The following is a 15,307-nucleotide window of genomic DNA, read 5'->3' on the forward strand; positions in this document are numbered from 1 at the left end:
AGATGATGTGTTTCAAGACCTTTGGCCCCATTAACACTCTGGTGCTCCGGGGCTTCTGGCTCGTCATTGGTTGATTGTTCAGCTAGACACGCCCAGAAAGCCACCGCATGTGTCAGTCTGAAGACGTGGTGGTTGGCTGATCCCTGCCACACCTTCCTAACCGTTGGAGAAATCACCTTATGGAAATGAGACTTGCACTTTACTTGTTCCGCCTGGGCTGTTTCCTGAATTTCCAGAGTGTTCTGGGAGGCTTTTGCGGTTGTGGCACTAATCAGTGCGTTATATAATCTGGTGATTTAAGAGCTATCGTGCGTTTGGCCTTCTCTTCCTCTCTGCTCTCTGGCTCAGGCGAGCGCCAACGCTAATTACATTATTTATGCTGCCGTGTGTAACGTCGCGTGCATGGTTCCTGTTTATCGAGGGGAAGACCTCGCTGATGAAGAACGCAGTCATCACGGTGCTTTAATTACTCTCTGCTTCAGCTGACCAGAAGCTCCACTGAAGCCCTGTTACTCTACAAACACTTGGGTGTGTTCACACTCAAAGAGTGGAAGCACTCTGTGGGCGGAGCCTCCTTGGCCCGGGAGTGGGTCAGCTGTGCTGGACGGTCTCTCTACTCCTCTGTTCCTTCCACCGAGACATCCCGCTCAATGACCTGACCCCCGCCGACTCTGTGGTTCCGCCGGGCCCGTCTGCCGAGCCCTCTCCCCGCTGGTGAGGTGTTGAGAGCGGGTCAGCAGGCCCTGTGGGGAGGGTAGGGGTGGGAGGGGTGGGCACGTCTGCTCCCAGCAGCACTGACGACCTCTTGCTGCTCAGAGAAGACCCAGACAGACCTGCCGTTAGGGGGCTATTGATTTCCATTAGTCTGCCTGGCATACATGTAAGTAGTGCCTCTCCATCTCCATGGGTGAGAGGGAGAGAGAGGTATGGAGAGAGAAAGGAGAGAGAGTGAGAGAGAAAGAGAACAGCTTGCTTGGCTCTTTAGTCATGGGTATGGAACACTATTACAGTACATTTGCCACCAATTGGTCGAATTCTACAATCTTAAAGTGCATGTGCAGAAATGAGAAGTTAGCATAGTATCTGTCAAATGTTCCCTGGGGAAGATATTTGAGAGTGTAGTTCTGGTACTTTCTCTCTCTCTCTCTCTCTCTCTCTCTCTCTCTCTCTCCCTCTCCCTCTCTTGCACCTCGTTCGTCCGGCTCCGTCGTTCCTCGTGCTGTGGTGGAGTTTTGCTCGGAGGCGTCCAGGCGGCCGTCTGACCCGTAGTCGGACATTATGCGCGGTCACTGTGCTGTGGACAGACAGGAGCTCACAGACAAGCTGCCATCACAGGGTCCATTTCAGTGGTTTCTCCTCATCATCAAAAGGCTGAAACTAACCCAACATAATGGCGAGTCATGCAGCTGAACCACGTTTCGCTTGTGCGGTGCACTCTCACTGATCTCAGTGACCGGTACACTGACCGAGCTCTGGCTGCCATCCCAACAGCTGTCACAGTGGTGGAGAAATCAAACTATCCCAGATCCATAAACCTGATCCCGCTGGGTGTTAGAAAGCGTCGCCTTCTGGCCTTTCGTGGACGATGTCCTAAACAGCATTTATAAATGCAATTATAAATATTCATTTAAAGCATCTTGTCCATTGGTCCAAAGAAGGTCACTCGTCACTGGGCTAATGGGTCACCCAGGAAGGGCAGAGGTGACTGACTTGAATGACAAGGGATCAGTACTATGTCAGCTGGGGTAAGCACCCAGTGGGGCTCCAGAAAGATCTTGAGATCATCACCTATCTGTTTCTGGTATAACTACATCTGGCTAACTGCAGGGTATTAACTGACTTTATTGGTGAATTAATGGTGGGTTGTATTTGCCATAATGCATTTTGTTATGGTTGTAAGCCATTTTGGCCCATCTTCAGTCTAAACAATCATTATTCTCCTGACGACATAAGAGACCAACATCTGACAGTGACAGTACTATGGTTCCAGTGGTCCATCAGTGTTCTAGAGCACCATCAGGCTTCCAGAGCACCGTCGGTGTTCCGGGGGTCCATCAGTGTTCCGGGGGTCCATCAGGGTTCCAGAGCTCCATCAGAGTTCTAGGGGTCCATTGGGGTGTTGAGTCCCAGTCAGCACCATGTGTTCCTGAGTTCGTGACTCTCCTCCTCTTACACTAAGCTCGTGTACCCACCATCCTCCAGGGGGAGCGCGGGGGGGGCGTTTGTTTGCTGCACAGGGGCGCGGGAATTGACCCGAATGGCCAAAACATGACACTCTCCCTGGTAGTCTCCCACAGGCGGACCACTGAGCAGAACGCCATGCCTCATACGGCTTCTAGCTGCGTGTCTGTCTCCTAGTAGCACAGGGTGGAACTGGTTTGTATCACTCTGACAAGGTTCCATGACCCAGTTTGGCTGAGGATGAAGAGATGGATTGTGGTCTTAAGGTTTCAGTGTTCAACGTTCTTGTCCTTTTACTGTCTTTCCCAACTCCTCAACACTCACTGAAGGATTTGGGTTATTTAAGCTTGACTTGTGGACATGTTAATAATATGGAAACCCTCTCAGCGATGGTAGCAGCCAAAGGCCTTTGGCTCTGAGCGCAGGGACGATTTGTCTTTCAGGACTGTTTATTATTCGTACACGCAGTCTCTCTCTGGCCCGCACACACTAACACGGACCCAGACCACGTCTGCCATGGCAGGTTCGATCCTGTTCATCTCCATGTGGGAGGTTGGGTGGGGTTTACCGTGGGGTGAACGTACCAAGCGATTGGTTATTGAAAATCTATAAGAGCAGAGTGTGTGTGGACCGTGTTTATGAATACACAGGGTATGGGCTGGATATCTTATCATCTGGTTCTCCCTCTCTCTCTCCCCCCTCCCTCTCTCTCTCTCTCTCTGTTCTGTTGTTATCTATCTCTGTCCATCTCTCCCTCTGTTTCTTGCTTATCTTTCTAGGTCCAGCAGATTGATCGAGTCGTGGAAGTGGTGGATGAGGCGGTCAAAGGTGAGTTGTAGAGTTGTAACATTGTCCCACTCTCTTCACACACACACACACACACACACACACACACACACACACACACACACACACACACACATATGCAGGTGAACTGCCCATCAGTGTAATTGTAATTCTAAAGACTTTGGAAGTGTGCAGATCAGAGGTTTTAGAATAATGGCTTATTGATGGGCTTCGTTATAATGGATTGGAATGTGCACAGTCTGTGTCGGAGTCTGAAGGGCCCTTCACATATCCTCATATTTGCCCCTACGTGCACTAATTAATACTCTAATTCATTTCTTTCTGATACTAAAAGTTGCTCGGCCTGTTCTATCATGTTGTCATTTAAAAGTTCGATTTTGTTGGATTCTGGGCATTTCAGAGCTCTATACACCTTTAGAAACACCGGCTGTCTAACGGCCAGAAGTCTTTCTTCCTAACGCTGTGTGCGAGGAAGAGAGAGCTTGCGTGTCCTTGGGCCAGATAAGTCCCCTCACTTGTGAACGCGGCTCTGAAAATTGGTTTCAGTCGTTGGGGGGGTGCGTCCCTTGTGTGTTTGAATGGGCACGGGTGAGAGCAGGGGAGGGGGGGGGGGTGTGTATATGAAAGCACGGCCGCACCGGCGTCTTGCCATGTGAGGCGGACATTGTCCCAAAAACGGAGCTTCGGAATGCGAGGGACTCAAAGGCGGGATTCGTGCTTCCGATGCTGGCCGATTGTGACGGAGGCTCGTAATTAGCACTCAACAAAAAACGCAGGTCGCCGGTGGCGACCACTCCAAGGCTCTGGGCTGAATGGGAGACGTGACCTTGGGCCGGTGGAATGGTGTTTTTGAAAGCTTTCGGGCCGGCGGTTGGACGTCCATGGCCTCTCCCTTCACCTGCTCCAGTCCTGTCTTTACGGCCTCCTCGTGCTTCGCCGCTGCGGCTCCTCCGAGCAGAAGAGGAGTCGGAATGTCTGGTATTTGTCGTGGAGGACGGAGAGCTCGAAACACCTCTGTCCTCCCACGACTTCCATTATCCAGGTCTGAGTAGGTCAGGTGTTACACAACTGAGGAGAGAGAGGGGAGTGTGTGTTGTAGAGAGAGGAGAGTGTATGTTGTAGAGAGAGGAGAGTGTGTCATGTAGAGAGAGGAGAGTGTGTCATGTAGAGAGAGGAGAGTGTGTCATGTAGAGAGAGGAGTGTGTGTGCTGTAGAGAGAGGAGTGTGTGTGCTGTAGAGTGAGGAGTGTGTGTGCTGTAGAGTGAGGAGTGTGTGTGCTGTAGAGTGAGGAGTGTGTGTGCTGTAGAGTGAGGAGTGTGTGTCATGTAGAGTGAGGAGTGTGTGTCATGTAGAGTGAGGAGTGTGTGTCATGTAGAGTGAGGAGTGTGTGTCATGTAGAGTGAGGAGTGTGTGTCATGTAGAGAGAGGAGTGTGTTGTAGAGAGAGGAGTGTGTTGTAGAGAGAGGGGAGTGTGTTGTAGAGAGAGGGGAGTGTGTTGTAGAGAGGGGAGAGTGTGTTGTAGAGAGAGGGGAGTGTGTTGTAGAGAGAGGGGAGTGTGTTGTAGAGAGAGGGGAGTGTGTCGTAGAGAGGGGGGAGTGTGTCGTAGAGAGGGGGGAGTGTGTCGTAGAGAGGGGGGAGTGTGTCGTGGAGAGGGGAGTGTGTCGTGGAGAGGGGAGTGTGTCGTGGAGAGGGGAGTGTGTCGTGGAGAGGGGAGTGTTTCGTGGAGAGGGGGGAGTGTGTCATGTAGAGAGAGGGGAGTGTGTCATGTAGAGAGAGGGGAGTGTGTCATGTAGAGAGAGGGGAGTGTGTCATGTAGAGAGAGGGGAGTGTGTCATGTAGAGAGAGGGGAGTGTGTCATGTAGAGAGAGGGGAGTGTGTCATGTGGAGAGAGGGGAGTGTGTCGTAGAGTGAGGAGTGTGTGTCGTAGAGTGAGGAGTGTGTGTCATGTAGAGTGAGGAGTGTGTGTCATGTAGAGTGAGGAGTGTGTCATGTAGAGAGAGGAGTGTGTCATGTAGAGAGAGGAGTGTGTGTCATGTAGAGAGAGGAGTGTGTGTCATGTAGAGAGAGGAGTGTGTGTCATGTAGAGAGGAGTGTGTTGTAGAGAGAGGAGTGTGTCATGTAGAGTGAGGAGTGTGTGTCATGTAGAGTGAGGAGTGTGTGTCATGTAGAGTGAGGAGTGTGTGTCATGTAGAGTGAGGAGTGTGTGTCATGTAGAGTGAGGAGTGTGTGTCATGTAGAGTGAGGAGTGTGTTATAGAGTGAGGAGTGTGTGTCATGTAGAGTGAGGAGTGTGTTGTAGAGAGAGGAGTGTGTTGTAGAGAGAGGAGTGTGTTGTAGAGAGAGGAGTGTGTTGTAGAGAGAGGGGTGTGTGTCATGGAGAGTGAGGAGTGTGTCGTAGAGTGAGGAGTGTGTCGTAGAGTGAGGAGTGTGTGTCATGTAGAGTGAGGAGTGTGTGTCATGTAGAGTGAGGAGTGTGTGTCATGTAGAGTGAGGAGTGTGTGTCATGTAGAGTGAGGAGTGTGTGTCATGTAGAGTGAGGAGTGTGTGTTGTAGAGTGAGGAGTGTGTGTCATGTAGAGTGAGGAGTGTGTGTTGTAGAGAGGGGAGTGTGTGTCATGTAGAGTGAGGAGTGTGTGTCATGTAGAGTGAGGAGTGTGTTGTAGAGTGAGGAGTGTGTTGTAGAGAGAGGAGTGTGTGTCATGTAGAGAGAGGAGTGTGTGTCATGTAGAGAGAGGAGTGTGTGTGCTGTAGAGAGAGGAGTGTGTGTGCTGTAGAGAGAGGAGTGTGTGTGCTGTAGAGTGAGGAGTGTGTCATGTAGAGTGAGGAGTGTGTCATGTAGAGTGAGGAGTGTGTCATGTGGAGTGAGGAGTGTGTGTCATGTAGAGTGAGGAGTGTGTGTCATGTAGAGTGAGGAGTGTGTGTCATGTAGAGTGAGGAGTGTGTGTCATGTAGAGAGAGGAGTGTGTGTCATGTAGAGAGAGGAGTGTGTGTCATGTAGAGAGAGGAGTGTGTTGTAGAGAGAGGGGAGTGTGTTGTAGAGAGAGGGGAGTGTGTTGTAGAGAGAGGGGAGTGTGTTGTAGAGAGAGGGGAGTGTGTTGTAGAGAGAGGAGTGTGTCGTAGAGAGAGGAGAGTGTGTCGTAGAGAGAGGGGAGTGTGTCGTAGAGAGGGGGGAGTGTGTCGTAGAGAGGGGGGGAGTGTGTCGTAGAGAGGGGGGAGTGTGTCGTGGAGAGGGGGGAGTGTGTCGTGGAGAGGGGGGAGTGTGTCGTGGAGAGGGGGGAGTGTGTCGTGGAGAGGGGGGAGTGTGTCGTGGAGAGGGGGGAGTGTGTCGTGGAGAGGGGAGTGTGTCGTGGAGAGGGGAGTGTGTCGTGGAGAGGGGGGAGTGTGTCGTGGAGAGGGGGGAGTGTGTCGTGGAGAGGGGGGAGTGTGTCATGTAGAGAGAGGGGAGTGTGTCATGTAGAGAGAGGGAGGGGAGTGTGTCATGGAGAGAGGGGAGTGTGTCGTAGAGTGAGGAGTGTGTGTCATGTAGAGTGAGGAGTGTGTCATGTAGAGAGAGGAGTGTGTGTCATGTAGAGAGGAGTGTGTTGTAGAGAGAGGAGTGTGTTGTAGAGAGAGGAGTGTGTGTTGTAGAGTGAGGAGTGTGTCATGTAGAGTGAGGAGTGTGTGTCATGTAGAGTGAGGAGTGTGTGTCATGTAGAGTGAGGAGTGTGTGTCATGTAGAGTGAGGAGTGTGTGTCATGTAGAGTGAGGAGTGTGTGTCATGTAGAGTGAGGAGTGTGTGTCATGTAGAGTGAGGAGTGTGTGTTGTAGAGAGGGGAGTGTGTGTCATGTAGAGTGAGGAGTGTGTCTCATGTAGAGTGAGGAGTGTGTCTCATGTAGAGTGAGGAGTGTGTGTCATGTAGAGTGAGGAGTGTGTGTCATGTAGAGTGAGGAGTGTGTTGGGGAGGGGGGAGTGTGTCGTGGAGAGGGGGGAGTGTGTCGTGGAGAGGGGGGAGTGTGTCGTGGAGAGGGGAGTGTGTCGTGGAGAGGGGAGTGTGTCGTGGAGAGGGGGGAGTGTGTCGTGGAGAGGGGGGAGTGTGTCGTGGAGAGGGGGGAGTGTGTCATGTAGAGAGAGGGGAGTGTGTCATGTAGAGAGAGGGAGGGGAGTGTGTCATGTAGAGAGAGGGGAGTGTGTCGTAGAGTGAGGAGTGTGTGTCATGTAGAGTGAGGAGTGTGTCATGTAGAGAGAGGAGTGTGTGTCATGTAGAGAGGAGTGTGTTGTAGAGAGAGGAGTGTGTTGTAGAGAGAGGAGTGTGTGTTGTAGAGTGAGGAGTGTGTCATGTAGAGTGAGGAGTGTGTGTCATGTAGAGTGAGGAGTGTGTGTCATGTAGAGTGAGGAGTGTGTGTCATGTAGAGTGAGGAGTGTGTGTCATGTAGAGTGAGGAGTGTGTGTCATGTAGAGTGAGGAGTGTGTTGGGGAGGGGGGAGTGTGTCGTGGAGAGGGGGGAGTGTGTCGTGGAGAGGGGGGAGTGTGTCGTGGAGAGGGGAGTGTGTCGTGGAGAGGGGAGTGTGTCGTGGAGAGGGGGGAGTGTGTCGTGGAGAGGGGGGAGTGTGTCGTGGAGAGGGGGGAGTGTGTCGTGGAGAGGGGGGAGTGTGTCGTGGAGAGGGGGGGAGTGTGTCATGTAGAGAGAGGGGAGTGTGTCATGTAGAGAGAGGGAGGGGAGTGTGTCATGTAGAGAGAGGGGAGTGTGTCATGGAGAGAGGGGAGTGTGTCGTAGAGTGAGGAGTGTGTGTCATGTAGAGTGAGGAGTGTGTCATGTAGAGAGAGGAGTGTGTGTCATGTAGAGAGGAGTGTGTTGTAGAGAGAGGAGTGTGTTGTAGAGAGAGGAGTGTGTGTTGTAGAGTGAGGAGTGTGTCATGTAGAGTGAGGAGTGTGTGTCATGTAGAGTGAGGAGTGTGTGTCATGTAGAGTGAGGAGTGTGTGTCATGTAGAGTGAGGAGTGTGTGTTGTAGAGAGGGGAGTGTGTGTCATGTAGAGTGAGGAGTGTGTGTCATGTAGAGTGAGGAGTGTGTGTCATGTAGAGTGAGGAGTGTGTGTCTTGTAGAGTGAGGAGTGTGTCTCATGTAGAGTGAGGAGTGTGTGTCATGTAGAGTGAGGAGTGTGTTGTAGAGTGAGGAGTGTGTCATGTAGAGAGAGTAGTGTGTGTCATGTAGAGAGAGTAGTGTGTTGTAGAGAGAGGAGTGTGTGTCATGTAGAGAGAGGAGTGTCATGTAGAGAGAGGAGTGTGTTGTAGAGAGAGGAGTGTGTGTCATGTAGTGTGAGGAGTGTGTTGTAGAGTGAGGAGTGTGTTGTAGAGAGAGGAGTGTGTGTCATGTAGAGTGAGGAGTGTCATGTAGAGAGAGGAGTGTGTTGTAGAGAGGGGAGTGTGTGTCATGTAGAGAGGGGAGTGTGTGTCATGTAGAGAGGGGAGTGAGTGTGTTGTAGAGTGAGGAGTGTGTCGTAGAGTGAGGGGTGTGTCGTAGAGTGAGGGGTGTGTCGTAGAGTGAGGGGTGTGTCGTAGAGTGAGGGGTGTGTCGTAGAGTGAGGGGTGTGTCGTAGAGTGAGGGGTGTGTCGTAGAGTGAGGGGTGTGTCGTAGAGTGAGGGGTGTGTGTCATGTAGAGTGAGGAGTGTGTGTCATGTAGAGAGAGGGGAGTGTGTCATGTAGAGAGAGGGGAGTGTGTCATGGAGAGAGGGGAGTGTGTCATGGAGAGAGGGGAGTGTGTCATGGAGAGAGGGGAGTGTGTCATGGAGAGAGGGGAGTGTGTCGTAGAGTGAGGAGTGTGTGTCATGTAGAGTGAGGAGTGTGTCATGTAGAGTGAGGAGTGTGTGTCATGTAGAGAGGAGTGTGTGTTGTAGAGAGAGGAGTGTGTGTTGTAGAGTGAGGAGTGTGTCATGTAGAGTGAGGAGTGTGTCATGTAGAGTGAGGAGTGTGTGTCATGTAGAGTGAGGAGTGTGTGTCATGTAGAGTGAGGAGTGTGTGTCATGTAGAGAGAGGAGTGTGTGTCATGTAGAGAGGAGTGTGTTATAGAGTGAGGAGTGTGTGTCATGTAGAGTGAGGAGTGTGTTGTAGAGAGAGGAGTGTGTTGTAGAGAGAGGAGTGTGTTGTAGAGAGAGGAGTGTGTTGTAGAGAGAGGGGTGTGTGTCATGTAGAGTGAGGAGTGTGTCGTAGAGTGAGGAGTGTGTGTCATGTAGAGTGAGGAGTGTGTGTCATGTAGAGTGAGGAGTGTGTGTCATGTAGAGTGAGGAGTGTGTGTTGTAGAGAGGGGAGTGTGTGTCATGTAGAGTGAGGAGTGTGTGTCATGTAGAGTGAGGAGTGTGTGTCATGTAGAGTGAGGAGTGTGTTGTAGAGAGAGGAGTGTGTCATGTAGAGAGAGGAGTGTGTGTCATGTAGAGAGAGGAGTGTGTGTCATGTAGAGAGAGGAGTGTGTGTCATGTAGAGAGAGGAGTGTGTGTCATGTAGAGAGAGTAGTGTGTTGTAGAGAGAGGAGTGTGTGTCATGTAGAGAGAGGAGTGTCATGTAGAGAGAGGAGTGTGTTGTAGAGAGAGGAGTGTGTGTCATGTAGTGTGAGGAGTGTGTTGTAGAGTGAGGAGTGTGTTGTAGAGAGAGGAGTGTGTGTCATGTAGAGTGAGGAGTGTCATGTAGAGAGAGGAGTGTGTTGTAGAGAGGGGAGTGTGTGTCATGTAGAGAGGGGAGTGAGTGTGTTGTAGAGTGAGGAGTGTGTCGTAGAGTGAGGAGTGTGTCGTAGAGTGAGGAGTGTGTCGTAGAGTGAGGGGTGTGTCGTAGAGTGAGGGGTGTGTCATGTAGAGTGAGGGGTGTGTGTCATGTAGAGTGAGGGGTGTGTGTCATGTAGAGTGAGGGGTGTGTGTCATGTAGAGTGAGGAGTGTGTGTCATGTAGAGTGAGGAGTGTGTGTTGTAGAGTGAGGAGTGTGTTGTGTATCTCTGCTGTCTCATATGTGTGTCTGCAGTGAGGATTGTGAGCAGTGCTGAGTGTTGTGTTGAGAGAGGAGTGTGAAGGTGCAGAGGGCAGTCTGGGGCAGAGACTATACACACACCCTCATCAGCCCCGCAAGAGGCCAAGAGGAGTGTGTGTGTGTGTGTGTGTGTGTGTGTGTGTGGTGTGTGTGTGTGTGTGTGTGTGTGTGTGTGTGAGGGTGAGGTTCATCATCACAGGCTTTGTCTCCTGGTATTCGTGTACTGAGAGTCAGAGCAGGTCAGTGATCTATACAAACGCACGCACACAAACGCACGCACACAAACACACGCACACAAACACACGCACACAAACACACGCACACAAACACACGCACACACACGCACACAAACACACGCACACACACGCACACAAACACACACACGCACACACATGCACACGCACACACATGCACACACACACACACGCACACACATGCACACAAACACACGCACACACATGCACACAAACACACGCACGCACATACTCACACACGCACACACATACTCACACACACATACTCTCTCTCACACACACACACATACTCACACACACATACTCTCTCTCTCTCTCTCTCACACACACACACCCCCACACACACCCACACACACACCCACACACACACACACACACACACGGCTTTCACCTTTGTCTCTGTGACCTCCTGAAGCTGGAGTTCATCTCCTCCTCCACTCAACCACCTCTTCTCCTTTCTCCTCCTCTCATCTCCTCTCATCTCCTCTCTCCTCTCTCCTCCTCTCATCTCCTCTCTCCTCCTCTCATCTCCTCTCTCCTCTCCTCTCTTACTCTCTCATTTGGGTCTGATGAGTGAACAGGGCCTGTAAGCTGTGAGTCTTACTGGAACGGCTGAGTTGGAAAATGACTTTGTATCACCATAACTCCCCCACCTACACCCACATCACCCATAACTCCCCCACCTACACCCACACCACCCATAACCCACCTACACCCATAACACCTCCACCTACACCCACACCACCCATAACTCCCCCACCTACACCCACACCACCCATAACCCACCTACACCCATAACACCTCCACCTACACCCACACCACCCATAACTCCCCCACCTACACCCATAACACCTCCACCTACACCCACACCACCCATAACCCACCTACACCCACACCACCCATAACCCCCCCACCTACACCCATAACACCTCCACCTACACCCACACCACCCATAACCCACCTACACCCACACCACCCATAACCCCCTCACCTACACCCATAACACCTCCACCTACACCCACACCACCCATAACCCACCTACACCCACACCACCCTTAACACCCCCACCTACACCCACACCACCCTTAACACCCCCACCTACACCCACACCACCCATAACATCCCCACCTACACCCCCACCTACACCCACACCACCCATAACCCACCTACACCCACACCACCCATAACACCCCCACCTACACCCACACCACCCATAACATCCCCACCTACACCCACACCACCCATAACACCCCCACCTACACCCACACCACCCATAACACCCCCACCTACACCCACACCACCCATAACACCCCCACCTACACCCACACCACCCATAACACCCCCACCTACACCCACACCACCCATAACACCCCCACCTACACCCACACCACCCATAACACCCCCATCTACTCCCACACCACCCATAATATCCCCACCTACACCCACACCACCCATAACACCCCCACCTACACCCACACCACCCATAACTCTCCCACCTACACCCACACCACCCATACCAACCCCATCTACACCCACACCACCCATAACACCCCCACCTACACTCACACCACCCATAACACCCCCACCTACACTCACACCACCCAAACACTTACACCTACACCCACACCACCCATAACACCCCCACCTACACCCACACCACCCATAACACCCCCACCTACACCCACACCATACATACCACCTCCACCTACACTACCCATAACCCACTTACACCCACACCACCCATAACACCCCCACCTACACCCACACCACCCATAACTCTCCCACCTACACCCACACCACCCATAACACCCCCACCTACACCCACACTACCCCCCACATGCAATTATTTCCATGTAGATGGGTTGAATGAATTATTTAGCAAATGTTATTAGTTGGTGGCGTTTTGGTCTGAATGTGGAGGGTGTAATTAAATTCTACCCATGATTGGGGGGGGGGCATTGAAAGGCATTAGTATGGTGTGATTTTTGTTTCAATAGTTCCACAAAAGCAAAAGTAAATCCAAGAGCAGAAAGTATATGTTATGAATGCAAAACAGAAAAATATATATCAAAAGTATATATTTTTTATATAATTGGTTATTTGAAACTTATTTTCGTTTGCATTTTGACAAGTTTTTGGTTCCATTGTTTTAGTTTTTTTGGATTTTCCCAGTAAGGTCTTTTGCTTCTGGAATCTCTCTTTGCTTCTGGTTCGTTTTTTGCTTCTGACTTTTGGAACACATTTCACGTGTGGGAGGGTCTTAGATGAAGGCGTTCCTCTGCAATCTCCATTGGTCACTGATTCCGGACTGACACAGAGCTCTGAGACCGCCTCTGGGACCAAGCCACGCCCACCCCACCAGCCTCCCAGCGTTTTCAAACATGGCGGAACGCGGTGGTTCTGTTTCACAGTAGCATGTAAACTAAGTTTTACCATAAAAGTTTATACAAAGGTTATAATTAATTGGTAAATGGTCTGTAGATATTGCAAATGTACACTGTATAATAACTACATTAAGCATGCTCACCAGCACGAGCTTTTTAAAATTTTAGTGAACTGGATGGAGAGAACATTGATGTGTGGAAGAAATATGAGTATTTGCAATATCTGGTATGGCGACGGACGGGGGGTGGGGGGCAGCTGGTGTACGAGAGGTGATGCCAAATATAGTAAAATCCATAATAGTAAAAAATACCAAAATTAAAGCCAAATACAAAAATTAAAGCAATACTGAAAAGTGGCCACCCTATATACAACCAGCTTTGTTCACTCACACTGTTTTTCAGTGTTCTGCAGGTACCACACACAAACACACATCACATGCATCTTGTGCTGTCCATATTTTATTAAGAAGTGAACAATATTCATTGAACCATTGAACATAGAGATACTAAACATAATACATGTCAGACATGACATTCAGACACTGTCCGACTCAGAGATAAAAACAAAAAGATTTTAACTTGGAGGGGTGCGAGTAAGAAGAGTAGTCCATTGAAACGCAGAGTGCGGATTAATTTCCTTCTCACTTTAGACCCGCGGGGACGCTAGCGAATGATCCAGGAGGAGCGAGTAACTAGTCGCTACTATTGTGAATGTAGCAAAACGGTGACAGAAGCTACAGCAGCGATTAAATTAAAAATAATTTAAAGGCTAGCTTTAAACACGCTCTTCCCTGTTGACTTCTCTCACGGTAATGTCGCGCTGAAAAATATTGACCTGTCTTGTCAATATATGGAGCCAGATCCGTAAACGCGAGCCGCTTCCGCCATTCCAGATGGCTCAGTCAAAACCATTATATCTTAATGAACCAATAAATAACATCAGCGGCAAAAATGAGTGTAAAAAATACCAGGGTTCATCATTTAGAACTACAAAAAAATCTTGTTTCTTATTTTACTATCTACCTATTTTTCATAAGAGTTTGTTTTACCGCAAAATACTTCAAAAACGGCGAATTTCGCCGCAAGGTGACAGATTTTCATGCCTGCATCCAGTTCACTAAAATTTTAAAAAGCTCGCGCTGGTGAAGTGTGCTAAATATTAACTGCCATGCTTAATGTAGTTATTATACAGTGTACATTTGCAATATCTACAGACCATTTACCAATTAATTATAACCTTTGTATAAACTTTTATGGTAAAACTTAGTTTACATGCTACTGTGAAACAGAACCACCGCGTTCCGCCATGTTTGAAAACGCTGGGAGGCTGGTGGGGTGGGCGTGGCTTGGTCCCAGAGGCGGTCTCAGAGCTCTGTGTCAGTCCGGAATCAGTGACCAATGGAGATTGCAGAGGAACGCCTTCATCTAAGACCCTCCCACACGTGAAATGTGTTCCAAAAGTCAGAAGCAAAAAACGAACCAGAAGCAAAGAGATTCCAGAAGCAAAAGACCTTACTGGGAAAATCCAAAAAAACTAAAACAATGGAACCAAAAACTTGTCAAAATGCAAACGAAAATAAGTTTCAAATAACCAATTATATAAAAAATATATACTTTTGAATCCGTGTATCATTCGTTCATTTGATATTCAACTGAAAATCAAAATCGGAAAATCAAAAAAACAGTTCATTATTTTGTTTTTCGTTTTGAATATAAAAACAAAAAAACAAATCAGGCTTGTATTTTTCAGTTTTTTATTTGATGATCCAAACAAAACTAGCTAAATTAAAAATCGGATTCGGAGCCGAACTTGATTTTGATTTTTTAACTCGACCCATTTGTGTGCCCCGGAAGTTGTTCTTCGTGGTCTTCGTTTGACTGCGGTAAAGTTGGTTTCACGTTTGCATATTCGGAATTCTTTCTTCAATAATAAGTGCCCAAATGTGCAAAATAAATATCTACAACTTTGTTTACGCCAGGAATATACATATTTAAGTTGTATACAACATTTTATTTAAAATGTACTATTGTGACCGCTACGACGTCTAAGGCACCGTCTACAAATTACGTTAACACGGACGCAAGTGGCGGTAGTAAAGGCCCCAGAGCACTGCGCACTCTGTTTTTTTTTCTTTTCAATAATTTCAATATCTTTTCAATGGTCCATCATAAGACCACCAAACAAGTTGTATTACACAAAGTATATAGTTGTTATTTAGGATGCACTTTGTGTAATACAACTTGTAATACAACGGGCAGTCATGGCCTGATTGTAGGGAACTGGTCTTGTGACCGGAGGGTCGTGGGTTTGATTCCCAGGCTTGAGGCCATGACTGAGGTGCCCTTGAGCAAGGCACCCAACCCCAACTGCTCCCCGGGTGCCGGGCTGCCCACTGCTCTGGGCACGTGTGCACCACAGCCCCCTAGTAATCACTAGTGTGTGTGTGTTCTAACTGCACAGATGGGTAAAAAGTGGAGGACAAATTTCGATCGCGGTGAAAAAAAATCACAATTGACAAAATATGGCACATTTATATGGGTATTTCTACCTTGCACCAATTTGTGGAGGTCAGTTTTTGTCTAATTATGTCAATAGCTTTTAAATGGTGCATCATAAGATCATAAAACAAGCTATTATATATTAAGCGCAATCCTAAGCAACAACCTATAAGTCAGATATGGGTATTTCTACC

The 15,307-nt window shown here is 49.2% G+C and overlaps 1 protein-coding gene across 1 annotated transcript in view; it reads left to right on the forward strand.

Annotated features, from left to right (window-relative positions):
• The window catches only part of cdkal1 (CDK5 regulatory subunit associated protein 1-like 1), a 120,715-nt gene that overhangs the window by 81,593 nt on the left and 23,815 nt on the right, over positions 1–15,307 (forward strand). The window contains exon 6 of the mRNA XM_076971261.1: positions 2,961–3,009. Coding sequence (XP_076827376.1) covers positions 2,961–3,009 — 49 coding nt within the window. The remainder of the gene's footprint in view (positions 1–2,960; positions 3,010–15,307) is intronic.

The sequence above is a fragment of the Brachyhypopomus gauderio genome, chromosome 13 (genome assembly GCF_052324685.1).
Source record: "Brachyhypopomus gauderio isolate BG-103 chromosome 13, BGAUD_0.2, whole genome shotgun sequence".
In the NCBI taxonomy this organism is placed as follows: domain Eukaryota; kingdom Metazoa; phylum Chordata; class Actinopteri; order Gymnotiformes; family Hypopomidae; genus Brachyhypopomus; species Brachyhypopomus gauderio.